Source organism: Melozone crissalis, unplaced genomic scaffold (genome assembly GCF_028551555.1).
Source record: "Melozone crissalis strain CALT ecotype California unplaced genomic scaffold, PUWL_Pcris_2 ptg000005l_1, whole genome shotgun sequence".
Lineage (NCBI taxonomy): Eukaryota > Metazoa > Chordata > Aves > Passeriformes > Passerellidae > Melozone > Melozone crissalis.
In genome coordinates, this window is record NW_026535783.1 from 26,775,114 (window position 1) to 26,795,348 (window position 20,235).

Here is a 20,235-nt window from a genome sequence, read left to right on the forward strand (position 1 = left end):
CAGCTAAGTTGTGAGAAAGAACTTGTGACAAAAATATATAGAAAGATAGAAATGAGACAGGAGTTGCAAGTCTAAAATAGGGATCACTAGCTGCTCAAAGACACATGGCAAAGTAATTAATCAAACAGAAAGGTAAAAAAATCTGATAAAAAAAAGGTGAAGGTGGGAGGGTCACTACCAGTCATCACATTTTGCAAAGCACAAGTGCTGGAGGTGAAAGCAAACAATTCAGCAACACTGTGGATTTGCCAGAGCTGCTGAAGGAGATTCTTTTCCTGGCTGAGGTCTGTCTAGACAACAAAGACTTCTAAGCATATTTATTGTCAGCCCCACTGCTCATGAAGGCTGGGCCACAATCTGTGACTGCTAGCCACTACCTGGTAACTTTGTACTTCTGCATTTAGCTGTGCAAAGTGTGTTGCTACAAGTAAGATGCTCAACCAAGCCGACCTAATGAGGGGAGGTAACAGACAAATAGAGACAAAGTCAGCCTCAACACCTCCTGCCTGAACGGTGAAGACTGAAAACAAGATCATCAACCTGCAATTTACAGCGATATTTGGAGACCTGAACTCAGTAAATAGGGAAAATATCCATTATCCATAGTTGTAAAAACATGGAAATTACCATCTTCTAGATAAAATTCCTACCTTTCCAACAGAAGATTTGGAGATGCAAAGTTATTCAGAAGTGATACTCTCCAACGCACAGATTAAAAGCTTGGAGACACTAAAAGTGTATTAGGTTTGTTGTCTGCTGGTTTGTAACTATGTTACACTGATCTGAATGAGTAAAAAAGGAATATGTTCTTCTTTGAGAAGATAATAAAAGAAACACCAAGCATGTTTTTGAGCCTGGCAGACACTACCCGTGTAAGAAACCAACATGACAGAAATAATTCAGGTATCAGATATCTTTACTTTCACTGGAGAGTACAGTCCTTCTTCTGCATTTCAAAGGTTCTACAAACTTGTACACCTGCAGACAATATGTTTAAACCAGGAACAGATTAAGAGATGTACTGTAGCTTTCATATAAGAAGTCCCAATTCAAACTTCTCCATGCCTGAGCCATAATTACAATTTTATAAGTCAGTAAACTGAGACGGGCTTTAGAAGCTCATTAAGTTCTCTACAAAAAGACTGATTGCGCCAAGATAACTCGATAGTTCTGACTGCTGTTGTGCTGTGCCCATTGTATTACAATGTTTCCATGGATTTAATCAGTGCTGCTTTATGCTTAAATGACTTTATTTGCATGCTAGAAAGAAAGAGATAGACCCAATAGATAGTAAGCAAATGGATAATGAACACAGAACAAAGATACTGGATGAACAGGACTGACTGGAACATTAGCTACAAAAAAGACTAAAATTTGCTGCATGAATTAAGCAATTCAAGACATAACAGCTTTCCCTGTAGATAACACAGGAACCAATCATCAACCATCAAAACAAATTGCTTCTGACTGCATACATTTCTAGTGTTTGTAGTAAGGTGTTACAAACACATTTTATATATCTGAGAATACCATACATGTACACAAATGGTGTTATTCCTGAAAAGCAGTTATTCAACTCAGTTATTTTCTTTTAATTTTTTTTTGTATTTAATGCTTTTACAAAAGAAAAGACTTAGGACATACAAAAAAATGTACTTCAAGAAGACAAATAATTCTTATTACTTCAATAGTCTTCTGTGCCACAGTTTGACAAATACCAAGGTAATGAAAAGTCTTCGCTGACTGGCCATATAACACTGGCCTGTTGAAGTAAAGCTAAATAAAGCCTTGATGCAAAGTTGCATGACACCATAAATGACCTGTGAATGCAGAAGAGGAGACGGAAGTACAGCAGTTGAAGCCCCTCCACCCTGTGGTGATGAAACTCATGTCAGACCTCTAAGCGGACACTCAGCCAGACATCAGTTCCTAATAAAAGACGCAATGACACCCTCAGTAATCAAGGGGTAACAGGCATCAGAAGGAGGGCAGAAAGGGGCTTAGCTGTAATCTCTCCCCCTAGCATTACTACCCTTCAATTTCATCTATTATTGTATCATAAACCTAACCTAAACAGCAAAATTCCTTGGCTTAAGATGTGAGAAAGACCTCTGGAAAAGTCTATAGAAAGATAAATACAGTTAGACCTCAGACTGTTCACAAAGGTTGTTGGTAGCTTGTAGCTTTAAGAGGAGGTAAACCCACCAACAAGGAAAAGCATAAAATGCAATTGGGGAAAAAACCCAAACCAAGAACAACAAACATGGCATGGACATCACCTGTCATCAGCTATTTGAGTCATCAGTACTGGGGTCAGTTAAAGGTTGCAAGGCAGCAACCTCAAGCACTTGCTCCACAACACCATGCAGTCTGATCTTCCTTGTTCAAACACTAGTCCAGCCAACTGTGATTTTCTGGGGTTTCAAAGGACATTGTGGGGGTTTTAAGGGATGTGGGGGTTTTCTGTCACTGCTATAGAGCATGAAGGGAAATGCAGGTACACATAAAATAACATTTGGCAAATGAACATTCGGAAGTCTACAGAATACTGGCATCTTCCATAAAAAGGGCTCAATACTTACTGTGCACACATGAGGCCAGTTCTCAAGCTGATAGAGCACTTCTGTGCTCAGGTCCTCCCAGTACATTTCCCGATATATCTGAGACATCTTTGACAGTCTGACACCACTGCTGTACTTGCTCAGCAGCTCCTTAATGCGACTTTGAAGTTCATGGATATCAGCAGCAGAAGAGCCAGGGGCAACAGTATGTGCCTCTGCAGTGGATGTATTCAAGCTATCTGTTAAAAAAAATTACAGCCTTGAAGTAAACACAGCCCTACCAACAGAAAGACAGATCATTACCTCCGTACTTAAAACTAAACATGGGATCTGCCAGCATAGCACCAACTTTAAAACGTGGCTCTCCCACCCAGCATGGCTGGTTCAGTGACTTCCTATGGCAAAGAACTATGGAAATCTCAGACACTAAGTAACTACCTAAAATGAGTTTTCAATCACTGTAGTTATTTTCGTAAAATGTTGCTACGTGTTATTTCTGAAGGAATTCTGGAAGAGAATACAGAACTGCCAGCCCCACTGCAGCTAAGACACTGCACTAAGATAGTATCCCAAGAAGGGCCCAGGATAATTTCTTTATGAGTACAAACACCAGAAAGATATTGCATGACAACCAAGAATGTTCTTCTATATTCAGATGGGTGTACAAAACAGACCAATGATTTGCCTTTCATTCCAAGATATGTCCTGAGGAAAAGTCTCCACCCAATAAGCAGCTTTTCTGTGCTATGGCATCCAAGGAAGCCCTCCAGTGGAGCAAGGAAAGTGACAACTGCTTAGCTGCTCTGGGCAGTTTCATATATTGAAACTCCTCAGGCACTCATTATTCCAGGGGGAGGTTCACACCACTAGCTTACCTGCTGCCTCATCTCTACTGCTCTTCTCCCTTTGGTGAACTCTATTTGCTACCAGACCTGAAGCTTCACAAATCAGACTGACAAGTCTCAAAGAAAGAAACCATCATTTTGCAAGCCTATCAGCTGCACAACTGTTGAGCCATGCAGGCAGAAGAGTATTTGCTGGACAGATACATTAGTAATGCTGCTTACTCCTGAAAGCCAGGATTTCATCCTTATACCAGACTCCTACCCCACTGGTGAAGTAAAGCCTCCTCCTCCCATTTCCAAACTCCTCACACTGGCTTTGTGATTTGCTTTGACACTTACTGCCCAATGTTTTTCCTAGAAGGCAGAGGCAGACAAGCAAACGCACATTTCCTCAGCACAATGAAATAAGAGTGAAAAGGTTCACTTACAGAACTTGATTCCTCATCCAAGCCCATCTTCATTCAAAACAACTAATAAGATGAGTTTTTTTTAAGATGACACTCTCTCTGAGTAGTAAACAAATAATTTCTCAATGGGCATACCATTTGACTCTGTGGAAGAGCTTCTGGACAGGTGAACTTGCAACTCCTTTTGAAACCGTGGTGGGACAGTCAGCCTCTTCTCAGATCTAAAATTGGAAAGAAAATTGCTTAGAATCACTCCTCTTTCTCTAAATAACATTCCATTTGCTTCTAAGACTTACACATAAAATAAAATGCATTCCACACATTCCATACACTCCTAGAAGGCCTCCTGCAGCAGTAGCCAAAACGTCTTTGTCAGGAAGACAACCTGATCAGCAGTAACAGGACAGATCAACGGGTAGTTTATTAATTTTTCCCATTATTGTGAGAAACAAAACACAGTAAAAAGACATTAGCAAAGGGAAAGTATCTAGGAGCACATAGGCATTCTAGGTCTTTTTGTGGATGCTGTTGGTTACATTGTTTAGGAGATTCTCCTCTGAAAATCTCTCCCACTGAAAGCACACAAATGTTGCGCTTGCAGGTGTTCTTCAGAGGAAGAATACAGACTCTACTTGGGAATACAGACACTAAAATGAGCTCTTGACACTGAAGAGAGCACAGCACTGTGTAGCTCACAAAGACCTGGAAAAAAAATCAGCTGTGGAATAATGACATACACTGCAAGCAAAGGGGAACAAGACTTGGAGAAGGGAAATCAAAGACTAGGCAACATCTCCACCATAGCACAGCAGGTTGCTCTGAACCAGGCACCTCCTGATCAGAGCAGACCCTGCACACCCACTGGGCAGGCTTTGCAGAAGATCTCTGCCCAGGGCCAGTTCTGGAATTCAGAGATAACAGTGGAGCAAGCCATAAACCTCACCAGTTGCAGAAACACCAAGGGTGATTTTCACAGCTTCACCTGGACTCTGAGAAGGTAGGACAGTAGTTCCAGAATGATGCTGTGGCTAGTTGCAACAGGAAGTCAAGACCAAGAAGCCCTATATGTCATCACATTGACTTGTAATCAGAGCATATCCATGAATCAGAAAGAGACCTCCCACATTCGTGTCTTTTCTGAGAAGCATGTGAAAAGATTTAACATTAATTTGTCTCCCCTGCTTTTATGCTATCCCTGTTAGATGAAACCATTGTTCCTCCATCAGCTACGGGATATCACTTGTACCAAAGACCATACTTCTGTTCTGAGTCATGTCCCACAGCACTAGCTATGAGGACAGGCACTGCCCAGCTCAGCAATTTACACAACAGGAATCATGCCCAGAAGTGCTGGCAGCAGCAGATCAACTACAAGCACATTTATGAAACTCGGAAAGTACAAAAGCAAAGCCACCCACACAAAATCAAAACTTCCACTCACACCTGACACTTGCTGGGTATCTGAAAAGCCTCTTACAACACTCATCTGCACTACAGAAAAGCCTTCTACATTCTGGGCACACCCCAGATGCCCACACTAAGTAGCAGCAGTCTCTTCTTAAAAGCTGTGGCTGCCCACGCAGATGCTACAAGAAATTCAGGATCCCTCTTCTTTGTACATGTACCTACCAGTATGGACAACTCTAAGCTGAACAAATACTCAAGCTAAAAAAGTCCTCTAAATGGAAGCACACTCAAAAGAGAGTACCATCTTCGCTAGGCAGAAAGCAAAACAATCCTGTGAAATAGCCCCATGGGTAGTGGAGACTGTCCTGCTACCTCTGCCTGCCAACAGGAATCCATAGCTGTGTTCTAGTCCTCTGTGCCATATATCAGGTGACACAAGTGATGTGACTGCAGGGTAGGCCAGCCAGAACTGCAGGCAAGTTCCAGTGAGAAAGAGGGCAGATATTCCCTGCTTAAGCCATGCCATGTGAACGCCCTGGAAAGAAACCTGTAACAGAGCAGGGATGATTCCCTTCCGCTACATGTAAAAGCTAATTGGATTTGGGATCCTCTCAGTATTAAGAGACTTTATGTAGGGTCTTCCTGTGCTTTCTGTTGTGGTTCAACAGTTTCCCATAACGAAACTGTCATCCAGCTTTCCAAGCTGACATGGGCTTTGAGCGCAGCCATCACCAGATCTGAGTGCTGCAATCAGACAAGAATTGTGTGACGTGCTGCTTGCTCCCACAGATCATGATGGTCCTACGTCTCCACAGTGAGATGGGATATGGCCAGACAGTGCCAGGGCCAACATGCTTCCCTACAGTTTGCACTTATGGACAACTCAGCTACTTGCAAGGCCTCATGTTCCTCAGCTGCTGGAAGCCTGCTCCCAGCACGAGGCTTCCTAGCCACACCAGCAGCCTGGCCCTTCACAAATGCCTGAGCCGCCATGCAGCCCTGCCAAGTCCCCATGTTACTATATGTTTGTTACTATAAAATACAGGAAGTATTTTATAACATTTCAAGATTTGTAATGTGTGAAATAAAATTAGGTAGATGTCACCCCTCTTCTGGCTATTCCTAATGTAGTCTGCTACATCTTGTGTTATCTTTATTCATCTCTGGCAGTCTCTCCTGAACTCCTTTTAGGTAAGTTTTCCGCCTTTCTTTCTGTTGTCTCTTTCTGCCCTGCACTGTAGGAGAAGCTACAAGCAAAGTCTGCTTTGGCCCATCTGTTTTTGGAGGAGGAGACATCTTGTGACTGAGCAGCTAGTCACGTCTCACTGCCACACATCACTGCCTCACAACGAAGAGGAGCAATGTCCTTCGCTGCCAAGTGCCTTATCTTGGTGAGGCCCATGCCACCCCAATCTGCCCTCTGGTGCTTCGACAGTGCTATCTAAGCAGCAAGGCCAGGTAGTGGCCAGCAGCAAATGGCTCCTGCTGCTTCAAACAAGGGTGTCACCAAGCACCCAAACCTGTTTTCATCCATGCTGCTGCCTTCCAGCCTCAAGGATCTCTGCAGTTAACCAACAAGGTCTCTCCCTGATTCTCAGGGTCCACAGCAACATAGTCAGGATAACTTCAGAGATTGCTGCTCTAAAGTCATGTGAGTGTGACAGAACCGGGAAGACAACCAACCTGTTCCCTTTCCACCAAATGCTACACAGGGGAAAGCCCCTGAAGCTGTGGTCATAAAAATCTCTGAAAAAAATATCACAAAGCACTACAGAGGTGAGACATAGACTTTGGCAGTCACAAAAAAACCATCATTTCCAGCCTCATTGAGGAGCTTCACTACATGATACGGGGTGGAGCACCAATACCTGTCAGCATCGAAAGTCTGTCACTGGCAGACATTGTGTCAAGGCAAGGAACACACGTCTGCCATAGCAGTACAGATGTTCAACAGAAAAGAACAGAGACCCTTATGTGCTACCATAAGAGCATGGGTGTCCTTTCCTACCATGTGGGTACATGGAGGGGCAGGGTGGGTAACAGAAAGGCAAAAACTGCACACAGTTAACAGCTCACTCCAAACTGGGAAATGGGGCAAAGAGTCTGTCACCCTCAGGACTTGTCTCAGCCTACCTGAGCTGTGAAGGCTCAGTCACTCTCATAGGCAAGTGCTGACACCCCTGCTGGAATAGCGTCCTCAAGCTCGTGCCAGATAACTATGAGGCTGCTGTCAGCCCAGGATTTTTGGGGATGCTGCCCAAAACTCCACTCACTGCACACTGTTTTTTGAAGTCAGGACCTCCTGGCTCAAAGAAGCTTTCCCTCCTGCAATTCCCAAAGTACAAGCAACTACAATGGTATAGGAGGTACAAAATGTCCCCAGCAGCAAGGACACATGGATCTTGCCAGCCCTGCCTCAAATTGGCCAAGTTGAAACAAATTAACAAATTAATCCAGTCACACACAACCTTGTATTCACATGGAATATGAATCGCATCTCCCTGAACTCTCCCTTCACTATGTACCCAAGCTAACAGGATAGCATTTGGACTCTTTACAAAAGCACAAGATGTCTCCTCCTCCAAAAACAGATGGGCCAAAGCAGACTTTGCTTGTAGCTTCTCCTACAGCTCAGGGCAGAAAGAGACAACAGAAAGAAAGGCAGAAAACTTACCTAAAAGGAGTTCAGGAGAGACTGCCAGAGATGAATAAAGATAACACAAGATGTAGCAGACTACATTAGGAATAGCCAGAAGAGGGGTGACACCTACCTAATTTTATTTCACACATTACAAATCTTGAAATGTTATAAAATACTTCCTGTATTTTATAGTAACAAATTTGGAGAAAACTCTAAGTGCTCTTTTTGCTTTGCCTGAGGCAAAGTGCCTCTGCCTTTTAGAGAAGTGCCACTTAAAAATATGCAACTCATCTGCACACACAGAAAAGGGAAGGCCCAAGCACAGATGCTCCTACTCCTTTCTGAGTCACAGCAGGATAGCTTGGTCCTTCTCTGCACAACAGACCCCGGATGGCGCATGGAACTCATGCAGGTGGGTGAGGCAGGACATGCCTGCTTTCTGTGGATCTTCCAGAAAGAGCAGGAACCACAGCAGGATTCAGCTGTTGTGCTGCTCTGGGCCACTCCACAGATACCACGCCACTGCATTTCCATTCAACGCCAGGCTGACTCCCAACCCAGCCCAGGCCGGAGCCCTCCCCCTGCAGAGGATTACTGCCACAATCACAGCTCCGCAGGACTTAGCACAGCCACAATGGGCAACAGCAAACACTTTCTCACCACCGTCAGCTGATGGCCCGGGGCGGCCAAAAACAACACAGAAAGAAACGATGGGGCAGCAGCTGACTAAGCCCCCGGGATTAGAGAGGCTCAAACGGGGCTGAAAAGCAGCATGTAGCGCTAGCCCAGCAGAACTGCAGCTCCAGCCCTCAGCTCAGCTCACCCAAACACGGTCAGCCGGCTCCTGGCTCCCAGCACGCCGAGACGGGGCACAAACACTGACGCTGCAACACAGAGTCAGGCAAGAGGGAAAGAACAGCCACCTGCACAACCATCACCCTCAACACACACATCACCTGCCCCTGCACACAAATCTGCTCCTCCTCCTTTCTGTCACACTGGCCACAATAGCTTCCTCCTGGCCCCAGGCAACAGCTCCACACTCCCTTGCTGTGACACCTTTGGCCACATTTCTCCAAAACATGTGAACAGGCCAAGAGCACAGACTAGCTATAGCAGCACCCAAAATGGCAAAACATCATCTGTCTCCTTCCTGGGTACCATCCCATATTCAGACTTCACCTGCTACAAGGGCAGGGGCCTGGATTCCCACTGGATCCCAAAGGACACTGCTTGCATGGCAGCATCCAAGTGTCCATCACACTTCATTTTCCCCTTGTGCGCGCGCGCACACACACACACACACACACACACACACTGACCTGTTTACCACAGTGACATGCCTCTGCATGGGGATTTCTTTAGGTGGTCCACTCCCAGCAGCTGAAGGTAAGGCAGATCGGGCACTCTCCACCACAGGTTTCACACCTCCACATGCCACTTCTCTGCCTCGGGGCAGGCGAGGAACAGGCCTCTTAGAACTGCCTTCTTCTGGCATGTTCAAAGACCGGGGCTGCCGCAAAGTTCCTTTGGGCTTTCCTAAAGAGTTTGCAGATGCAACCATGATTAGCACTCTTCTCCACCCAGTCTACCTCCGCCTCCCCAGGCACCCAAAGGGTGTACTGCCACCCAAAGGGTTCCTTCTCTACTCTGGTTTGTGGGCACCTGAACTCCCACCACACAGCAGAGGTAACCAAGTTACACCCAGAGGAACACACCAGCATTCAGGCCACACTGGGATAAACAAGCTCTTGGTCACTTTGCTGTTTATATGCTGGATGCGCCACATCACTTTTGGAGGTTTCAAACACTTCCAAGGGGATTGATGTGCAAGACAGTGAATCAACCTGCCTTTATAACCCCTGTCATTCAACTGTGATATGAACCACCAGCTCAGCTTCCCAACTGGCATCCTTGTGGAAAAGCAAGAAGCAGCAAACACTTCATTACAGACAACAGGGGAGCACACACAAACTAGGAGACCCACTGTTGTTCCAAGCTGCCAACCTCCAAGCAAATAGGTCCTGCCTGGGCTTAAGCCTGGAATCAATTCCACAGACAGTCACAACAGCACGGCAGAGAGGAAAACCTGACCCATACTTTAGGAAAACACTGCTACAGAAGCTAATGCAAGAGGTAAGAGGTAAAAAGAGCCGAAAATGGGCCTCAAAACTTTTGTGGCGCTGGCATCAGCAACAGGAGATGCTGAAACAGCCACAGCTACAGGGACTCCTTCTCACTGTGAGGGAATGGTTCAATTCTCCCACTCCACAATAGGCCAAGGTCAGCCTTAAAGAACATGCAGGCTCATTGCCACATTTCTTGCCTGCATCTCAGTTGTGTTCCTCACAGAAGCAGGAGCACATGAAAGTGAAGCTACGCATCCTACAAGGACTTTGTTTTCCAAGATCATTCACATCTTGCATACACACCTGAAAAGGGCTTTCTCTCAGATCATGGCTTTCAGATATAAGCATCCTTGTCAAGAACACTCATCCTCGCAAGAACTCTCCACTTGGACTCTGTAACTTGTGGCCGTAGGTGACCCACCCTCACAGCCAAGACTTTTGTGCAGCAGCTGCACAGTTCTTTCATAAAGGCAGGCCCTGTAGAGCTGCCCATGGCTTACCTGATAAACTGACTGGTGATGTGTTCTTCAGCCTCATCTGACAGTTCACCTGCCGGACTGTTTTCTTCTTGGAACTCCTCTGTCGGGCCACCAGCTGAGCAACTCGTACAGTTTCATTGCAACTAACAGCATGGCAAATTACCTTGTTGGAGCAGGAAGAGGACAGGGGAAAAAGCAGTCAGTGAGACCCATGCTCATCCACAGCCCTCAGAATCATTTGTATCCCTTTCCAAGCTGTTGAATCATGCAGGCCAGCAGGCAGTTCAGGAAAGGCTTCAGCAGCAGATACAGATCTTGGAGATCTCACTCTCCTTTTGTGAAACCTCAGAAGAAATCTCAGTGAACCTCAGAAAGCAGCAAACCAGACAGCCAGAGCCTCTGCATCACCTTTCCACATTAGGTTGGGCCCCTCTGAGAAACAGCCTGGTTTCTAACTCCCATCCCACAGGCCCACCATCTTGCCTTATAATTCTGGAAAGCCATGGGGCTGCAACCTGTCCTTATTCTTTCTGGCAAGGCTCACTAGAGGCTCTGGCACCACGCTGACCCTGTGGAGCAGGGTTGCATTTGCCCCACTTACTGAAGAAATTGCACAACTATCCTGGCTGCACGATTCACAGGCACTGGGCTGGCCCCCAACAACAGCCCAGCCTTGAACCAGCCCACAGGTATCTCCCTGCTCAACTTCACGGCCTCTTGCCTCAACACCCAATCACCCCAGGCCATCCCATGGATGGATATAGGAACTTTGCCTTGGCAAGACACCAAACCATGTGCCTAGCATGCACTTTGCCTGAAAAGAAGATGGTAGCCCAAACTTTTGGGCCATTCAACTGCTGCAAAGGCAGCTGGGTGAGTACTCCTCCAGGACTCCATAGTACACAGGCAGTACCACAAAAGCAATAAGTTAAAATGTAAGTCTGGAGTCGCAGTCATGTTCTGTGATGGTGGTAGAGGTTGTAAAAGGGCCCCTTTCTCAACAGTGCCATGGGGTCAGCACTGCTACCTTGCTAGCCATAGCCCCCAAGGAACCTCAGAGATGACCATTTTGCACAGCAGCAGGGCAAGAGAAACTCAGGGATTTCACCAGCATCTCTGAAATTGACCAAACAGCAGCTTCAAAAAGGATCTTTTCTCACAATTAAGACAGGACAATCAAAGCAGAAAAACAACAAAAGAAAGAGATTGCTAAGCAGCAACAGCTTGGCCCAGGGATCTCTCTTCTTGTTCTAGGGTGACCCATACAGCCCAGGAAAACAAGGGCAATGGATGATGACACTAGAAGCCAGGCAACCCCTCCAGCAGTGCTCTCCAGGGAAGAATGAGCTCCTCTTTGGCAAACCCAGCACCTTTGCTGGGCTGGCTCAGCACAGAGCCACTGCCAGGAGGGCCTCTCCTTCTGAGAGAGAGCTCTCCTACCCCAGGAACTCCTACTTACGGATCAGACAGTGTACCTGCTGCACAGCCAGCACTGATAAAAACAGCAATCCAGCAGTATCACCACCGTAGTGATTAAATGCCAGGAATCACAGAAAAATTAAGACTGGAAAACATTGCTACAGTCCATGTAATACAGCACCTTTGCTCAAAGCAGCATCAATTAGACCTAGTTAGTCAGGTGGTGGAATATCTTCAAGGACGAAGAACTCTCAACCACTCTGGAAAACTTCTTCTATTGTTTAGCCAGCCTCACTGTAAAAAAGGTGGGCTGTTTAATGTTTACATGGGACTACTTTTATTTCACTCTGTTATTGTTGTCTCTTGTCTGTTCACTGAATAACAATGAGAACCGGAGATGGAGTCGGGCTCCATGGTTTTTTTTACTCCCTTTAACAGACATAAGGATAAGATTTCCCTGAGCTTTCTCTTTTCCAGCACAAACAATCCCCGCTGTCTGAGCCCTGCCTCAGAGACGTTACATTGCAGCCCCTTCATAATCTTCACAATCATTCCGTGAACTTGCTTCAGTGTGGCCATGCCAGTCTTGTTCTGGGAAGCTTAGAAAAGGATGTGGTTTCACTGCTGCTGAGCAGAGGGGAATTATCACCCCCATTAGAGTGCTGGCAACTCTTCTTAATGAATCCAAGTATGCTGTTGGTCTCCCTTGCTACAAATGGCACCCTGCCCACTACGAACTCTGCACCCACCAGAACTCCAGGGCATTTGTCTGCCAAGCTACTTTTCAGTTGGTCGACCCCAAAACTATACAGGAATATGGGGTTTTTCTTCCCCAGGTGCAGGACTTGGCATTTGCATTTCCCTATACTAAACTTCATAGGGTTCTTGGTGCTCCAATTCTCCAGCTTCTTGAAATCTCTCTGAACAACGAGCACATTCATTTGCTCTATCAGTCTCTCCTGTCATCCACAGACTTGCTGAGGATGATCTCTGTACCATCACCTAGGTCATTCATGAACACGTTAGACAGAGCAGTTCTTGAGCATCTATTCCCAGGGCACATCACTTTTAAGTGGTCTCCCAATGGGTTTTGTGCCACTGTTACAGAAGAGGATATTACAAGCCCTACCAAAATTCAGTTAAACCACATCCAATGGTCACCACTCAACCAATCATCTCAACTTGAAGGGTATTTGTTTGTAACATATGATTTTCACTCTGTAAATCCATACTGACTTGCCTTCTTGTCTTTCAAGTGGCTGGAACAGCTTTCTAGGATTAGACGCTCAACAACTTTCCAACAGTTCAATGTCAGGCTGATCTTCCCATCCCACCCTTTCCAGTGAAGGGTGGTGCTTTCTTTCAGTCCTCAAGAACCTCCCACAAATTACCATGACCTTTCCAAGGTAACTGACACCTGTGAGTGCACTGCAATAAACTCATGGGCTTATGCACATTCAGTTTTTCCAAATGCCCCCTATCTTAATCCTCCTCCAACAAGATTAGGACTTCCTTGCCCTGCACTTTCCTCTGCCTATTTCCATAGTATCTCTACACCCCTTTACAGCTCACCCAATTCTGCTTCTAGCTCCTGTGTGCATGCTTGCAATAGCAGATTTAAGTTAGGCACTCCTTCTTCAATGACGTGTACCTTCTCCAACCTTGTTTAAGAGAGAGACTTTGTCATACAGCAGGCTGTACCTGCGTCATTACCCATCTTTGTGAAAGGTGAACCTGAAATCCTTCACTCTTCACCCTTTCACAGATCTGTGCAACAATCTGCGCTCAACAGTTTGAGCATGGACTCCATAAGGCTTTAGTGAAGTGAAACACAGCAAAAGGCTGAAGGTCTTCATTTGCTGTACCTTCTTTCTTCTTTTCTGTTGTCCCTATATCCCTGTCCTTGTTTCCTCCAATTGCCTGTACACTTAACCAGCTATTTTAAGGACTCTTTTTGTAAGCATTTACTCAGAACTAGCAGTGCTCTGGGAGATGTTCTCAAGGGGACAGCACTTTGTGTTGGTCTTCAAATAATGAATAGTAAACACAGTCTTGCTTAGGTCCATGTAGGCTTGTTTAGCCAGCATGTGTATAATCCTTCCAGGCTCCTTCTCCTTGCTCCCACCTCATGCATGCTTGCATTTATGGCTCAGTTCTGTCAGTGCTCCTCCCCCCTTTGCTTTTTCCCACAACTATTGGAACGTACCATTTTTGAAACTGGAGGAGACAATTCTTGTAAGCTCACTATCTCTCCTGGATCATTCTCTTCAGGATTGCATTCCATGAGTCTTCTAAGCAGATTCCTGAACAGGCCAACATCTGCTCTCCCAAAGTCCTGCATTGTTGATTCAACTTTGTGCTTTGTTTCCCTCCTTTCAGGGCCACAGACACCATCTAGCCACAGACAGGGCTCTTCCAAGCCTTTACATCTGCAATCGTTCCTTGTTTTCAAGGACTGTGTCCAGCAGAGCACCTCTCTTCATTGATTCATTGCATGTGTCAGGATGCTGGGAGCAGCAGACCCCAGAAACATCCTGGATTATTCACACTTGGATGTCTTGTCCCTGTAGCAGGTATGGCAGTGGCCCAAACCCCCCAGTGGTTGTCAAAAGAAGGCATCATCTGCTTTGTCTGCCACTTCTTCCCACTTAAGATATTTTTATCAGATAGCCACCACGTTGCCATACACTGGTCTGTCCACTACTCATAAGCTCTTCCTGTCTCATCATCTGCCCCAAGACAGTGCTCCTGGCATCCCTGCTGCTCCCAAACTGGGAATGTCTCACAGGAACTCCTCCTGTCCACCACTGCAGCCCATAACTCCTCAGCAGCCAGTGTCAACCCACAGCAGCATGCTGGTTGTGCGACCTGTTGCAACAACTCCCCGTGACCTTAAATGAGATCACAGCCCTGAACAACACAAAGATCTCCAGTTTCTTCTGGTTGTAGCCCAAGCTGTGGACAGTCATGTACTGGCTCTTCAGAGAGGTTCCCATTTGTGCCCACTTCCAGAAAAGAGTATGAAAGCTTTCCTCAAACTCCTAGCTAACAGGAATGGATATATGAGATGGATCACTTGACCTTTGTTGATCACTTTGATTGATCACTTGTTCAAAGTCTCAGTATAAAAGGATTTTTGTCCCTATACAGTTTATCAGAGTTATTTATAAATGAACATTTTCACATCTCTGGTACATTTCAGGTTTTTCCTGTCACTAATGTTCTAAATTTTTTTTTTTGCATTTCCTTCCCTTGTTTCACAAGGATAAAGTTTAACAAAATGCTTTGAATTAAAATGAATTCAGATGTAAAAAGAGATGGGGGCTAGATGAGCAGAGCAAAGCAGTCTTCAAACTTCTCCTTTTGAAGGGGCTTAATTATTCAAGCAGAAGTCAAAGTTTTCTTAGGCGAAAGTGCAATAACACACTTCTCATAAATGAATATGAGGTAAAGCAAAGTAGGGTTCCTTGAAATGATGCAACCACCTGTTGGAGGTGCAAGTATTTCAATGACTCCCCTTTCAGTGCTTTCTGTATGCTGAACTTCATTCTTATCTTCTGTGGAAACTGGAGGACATAGCTACTGCATAAAGAAAATGTAATCAGATTTAATCTTTCCCACATTCAAGACAGCTAAATTAGTGTTCAGTATTAAGAGGAACAAAGCACAATTTATATCATTGTCATCCCAAGATAATGTTTGTTCAGCCTCAGTTACCTAGCTAATATTCAACTCCCACAAACACCTAAGGCAGCATGTAACATGTGGCACTTCGAGATCAATTTGTATTATTTACTGCCTACTTTATACTATTCCTTTTTGAATGCATTTCTTGGACAGCTGCGTCTTGGACAGCTGACCTAGCAGTAAGGAAAGTCCTTCTAAGACTATCTAGACTGCAGCCATGATCACTAGCTGCTAGCAGACCCTTGGATGTGCGTGTCTTTGCTGTCCTGCCCCACTGTCCGTAAGGGGATTAAAGGAAGAGGCAAGGGTCTTGACAGACATTTCGGAGGTCACAGTACTCCAGAGCCATGAAGAGAGACTGGCTGACTGCATGCTCTTGTAGTGGCCTTGTGTGGACTCTGAGCTACAGTCTCAGCCTATAATGGAGCTCAAGTATTCTGGAGAGAGGTGAACAAAGAGAACAGGCTTATTATAATGACATATAGCCTGTAACAAGAAAGCACATGGGAGCGGTCCCAGGCAGCTTAGCAGCCCACATCAGTGCATAGTCATGCTTGCCACTCTCTGCTTCATGTCTGCTATGTCCACACTGTGGACACTGGCAAGAGGAGTGCCATCAAACAGCAACATGGGCTCAATCTTTGCACCTTTCCCACCTCCCAGGTGTTCAACAAGGCACTTCCTCTCAGCTGTTTCAGTCATGCAGAGCACAGCTGGCACTTCTGAACTAGAGTGAGTCCTCCTCAAGTACCTCAAGACCCCTGACTTTCTTCTTTTTCACATCCTAAAGCCACATTTCACTCTCTTGTAACAGCTGCCGCAAAGAATTCACTGCCCTTAGTGCTATCCAAGAGTTCACAAGGCTCTCAGCACACATCGCATTAGTGGATAAACAAGGCTCTCAAGGGAATGGGAGGATACCAGATTACCCTGCAAGGCCCTAGTTAGAAACAGATGGCTATCTGCCAGAACCACCACGAGGAAGCATTTAATTGCAGGATCACAAATGTTCCCAGACCTGAGGTACCTGCAATCCTGTTACTAACGTAGCTGCAGCTGAGGCAGGCTTTGGAGAAAAAGAATCCCAAACTTGCTTGTCTGCTGTAAATAGGCAAATTCTGATGTAAAAATGCAGAAAGAGAACCTGTTGCTTTAAAACAGCCACATCTCCAGGTATTAGGACAAAACTCAGGATACCTCTCACTGTATTCTCACCAGACAGCTAATGAGGGAGAACTAGCTCTGAGTTCACAGATGCCATCCCAATCCAGCTAAGCAAACAAGGAATCTCAGCCTTAAGTCCTGTCTCTTCAGACCTGCCATAACAGCCACACACTGTGCCAAATATCTACTAGCTTTTTGCTCTGCCTCAGGCTACAAAGACTTCAGGAACCCAGAACCATACTCCAACGAGGGAGAGGCTTCAAGCTTGCCAGACAGATCATCTGCAAGTCACACAGCTACACCAGCTATCAAGAGAACACATTCTGACTTCAAACCAGAAGTCCAGACTATTGGGCAAGGAGGTTTGTGGTCCTGGCAAGCTGCTTCCAAGGTGGCAGCCACCAGGAGACACAGGCTAGTGCAGCAAGAGCAAGGAATAAGGGAAAACTCTTCTACCACACCAATCCTCTGCTAAGATCTGCTTCTCCTTGATCTGTGTGATGACCCTTTATCCCTCGCATGCTTGCCAAATGTTGAGGCACTTGCAAATATGCAGCAAGGCACCTCACTTGCATGAGCTCTTTGTCACTTCAGCACATATTTGCAGTCCTGTTGCACTGCAATCCATAACAAACAAGAATCCTAAGTCCAAAGCAAGCACTGTCAGGCTTATAAGCAACAGCACCAAAGAGTTTTACTGTAGGGAAAAAAAATTGATGCTAAACCCCACTGAGAAGAGATGATTAACACACGCAAGTTAACCTTCTTTAAGGTCCCAGGACAAGCCACTAGTATCTCCTCTAAAGTCAGAAATGCTGAGAAAGGGGCCAGATCTCCACAGTCACACAAGTGATCTTTCCACACAGAATTCAAATTTCCAGGAAAAAACCCTGAAACTTTACATTTCTGAATACACAACCTTGGGTCTGGAATGCAGAGGCAGGAAAATAAGGAGCACTTAATATCTTATGTCTCAGCTTCCACCTCTCCCAGAATTAGTGCACCATATGCATGCTACAGAAATCCACAGCACAAAAGGAGGCAAAACTATGAACCAGGAACATTCTGCAAACACAAAACCTATTTCTGAACCGTAATTCTCAATTGTGATTCTTACCTCTCCCATTTTGTTCTCTTCCATTCTGACCACTCCTGGGATACTTTCCAAGTAGCCTTCCAGTGTGTCATATCCTAGGTGCCTGAAGGGAATGAACTCATTGGTCAGGGATCTGTATTCATTCTGAAGTTCTGACAAACGTACACCATTTTTAAAGGCGTGAAGAACAGCTCGCAGGGCTTTTGCAACAAGTTCTGGCTCCTGCATCTTCACCTACAGCCCTGTCTCCAAAAGAAAAAAAGAAGAAAAAAAAGAAGCATTTTTACATACAGGCTAAAATCACTGGGTTTTACTATTCAAGCTCTCTCCCTCAAAAAAACAGAATGCAACAACTCAGTCTGGAGACTGTGATACTTCTGGGTAGGCCTGTAGGGCCATGGTAGTGCAAGCCAAGCATAATGTGGTATGGAACACACAGGGCATGACAGTGTCAAAAAGTGCCGACAAAGGAGTGCAGCAGCCATCATGCACAGGTTGGCTCTGCCAGACAATCACGAGACACCACATGCACAGAAGAGGGGTGGGTGCTGCTAAGCAACTGACCCACCACAGACAAGTACTAGATACTGTACCTGTGACAGGGCAATTCTGGAGGTGTGTACAGCTGGGGAAAGAGAGGCACCATGGAAAGTGGCGTGGGGGTCCTGCCAATGGGAAGCTGAACATGAGTCAGCAGTGCCCTGGAATCCAGGAGGGCCACTCATGTCCTGCGGTGCATCAGGCACAGCATCACAGCCAGGCAAGGGAGAGGATTATCCCACTCTGCTCTGCACTGGGGCAGCCTCACCTTGAGTGCTGGGGGCAGTTTTGGGTACCACAGTATGAGAAAGACATTGAGCTGTCAAGAGTGTCCAAAGTGGGGGAACAAACATGGTGAAGGGCTGTGAGGGGAACCCATATGAGGTTGAAGTCACTTGGTCTGCTCAGTCTAGACAAGAGAAGACTGAGGAGAGACCACACTGCAGTCTACAACTTCCTTGTGAGGGTAAGAAGAGCAGCAGACACTGATATTTACACTCCTGTGAGCAGTGACAGGGCCCCTGGGAATGGCCAAAGTGGTGTCACAGAAGGTTTGGGCTGGATATCAGGAGAAGGTTCTTCACCCAGAGGGTGAGTGAGCATAGAACAGGCTCCCAATAGAAGTGGTCACAGCACCAGGTCTGACAGAGACCAAGAAACGCTTGGACAATGGTCTAAGGCACAAGGTGTGATTCGTTTTGTTTCCTGTGCAGGGCAAGGAATTGGATTTTGATGATCCTGTGGGTCATTTTATCCAATTCAGGGTATTTTGTGATTTGATGACACCTTACTACTTGCAGGGTTAAAACGTCCACTGAAAGTGAGAGAGGGCACAACCACCAGCCCCTGTCACAGCACTCCACACTCTGTGGTGCAGGTTGTCCCTCTAGAGAGACGGGAGCTGCTCCATGTGCCCCTGAGCCAGCACCTTCACTAACGCTCATGTCTCCACTCCACCATGGAAACAGCATGCATCTGGGGCATGCAACGTCTTACCCACAAGTGCACAATGCCTCGACTCCACAGACTCTTCAGAGAGAAAACACAATTTAAGTCCCCAGGAATGTGATCCTCCGACACAGGGATTTTGTTCTGGCCTTCTGTTTTTTCAGCCTGTGTTGCTCGTGTCTGGTAGGGCCATGGCATGCCCAGAGCCTGCCCCAGGGCTCTGCACTGCATGACCATCCCACTGTGCTCTGCCCAGGCATGGAGCCTTCTCAGCCTGGATCGAGGGACAGACCTGGAGCCATGTTCTGGGGACATGTCACGGTGCTCGCTGAGGCCTGCCTGGCAGCCACCTCACACAGCTCCACAGCCCTCGGGCACGTCCCAGTGCCCTGTGCCGCCTCCTGGCTGCTCCCCAAACAGCTCGGTGCTTTTCTACAGCCACGCAAAGCAGACGGCCCAAACCTGCCTTTTATCCTTGTGCAATGCATTTCATCCACATCTACAGATTCATTCCATCAGCTCTCAAGAAAGACTGCTTTACCTACCTCAGGCTTATGATTTTACCGTTACAAATCTCTCATTCATATACCTCTAGAAATGTCTATAATTAGTGGGTCTAAGTATGAATCTACTGATTCATTCCTTCGTACAGACAACTCTAAATACCTACATACCCTATGCATGAGCTGCATATAAATATTTTGATATCTGAGTACTTCCTGGCACAAGGCAGCAGGAGCTGCAACACTGAACAAAATGGCATCTCCCTCCCACAAAATGGTGGCAGAAACCTTCCAGCCAGGGCTCCGGCCCAGGAAGCCTGGGCAGCGCGGGAGGCGCTTTCAAGGCCAGAGCCAGCGCTACCCAAAGCCCTCTCAGCCCCCCAACTCGCAGGCCTGTACACACTTGGGG

The 20,235-nt window shown here is 46.1% G+C and overlaps 1 protein-coding gene across 1 annotated transcript in view; it reads right to left on the reverse strand.

Moving 5' to 3' along the window:
* Positions 1-19,757, reverse strand: part of TDRD7 (tudor domain containing 7) — a 43,300-nt gene extending 23,543 nt beyond the window's left edge. The window contains exons 1-6 of the mRNA XM_054284380.1: positions 18,429-19,757; positions 17,857-18,077; positions 10,491-10,632; positions 9,184-9,400; positions 3,949-4,034; positions 2,583-2,800 (exon numbers count right to left, since the gene is read on the reverse strand). Coding sequence (XP_054140355.1) covers positions 2,583-2,800; positions 3,949-4,034; positions 9,184-9,400; positions 10,491-10,632; positions 17,857-18,063 — 870 coding nt within the window. The 5' untranslated portion in view covers positions 18,064-18,077; positions 18,429-19,757. The remainder of the gene's footprint in view (positions 1-2,582; positions 2,801-3,948; positions 4,035-9,183; positions 9,401-10,490; positions 10,633-17,856; positions 18,078-18,428) is intronic.
* Positions 19,758-20,235: the final 478 nt, after the last annotated feature.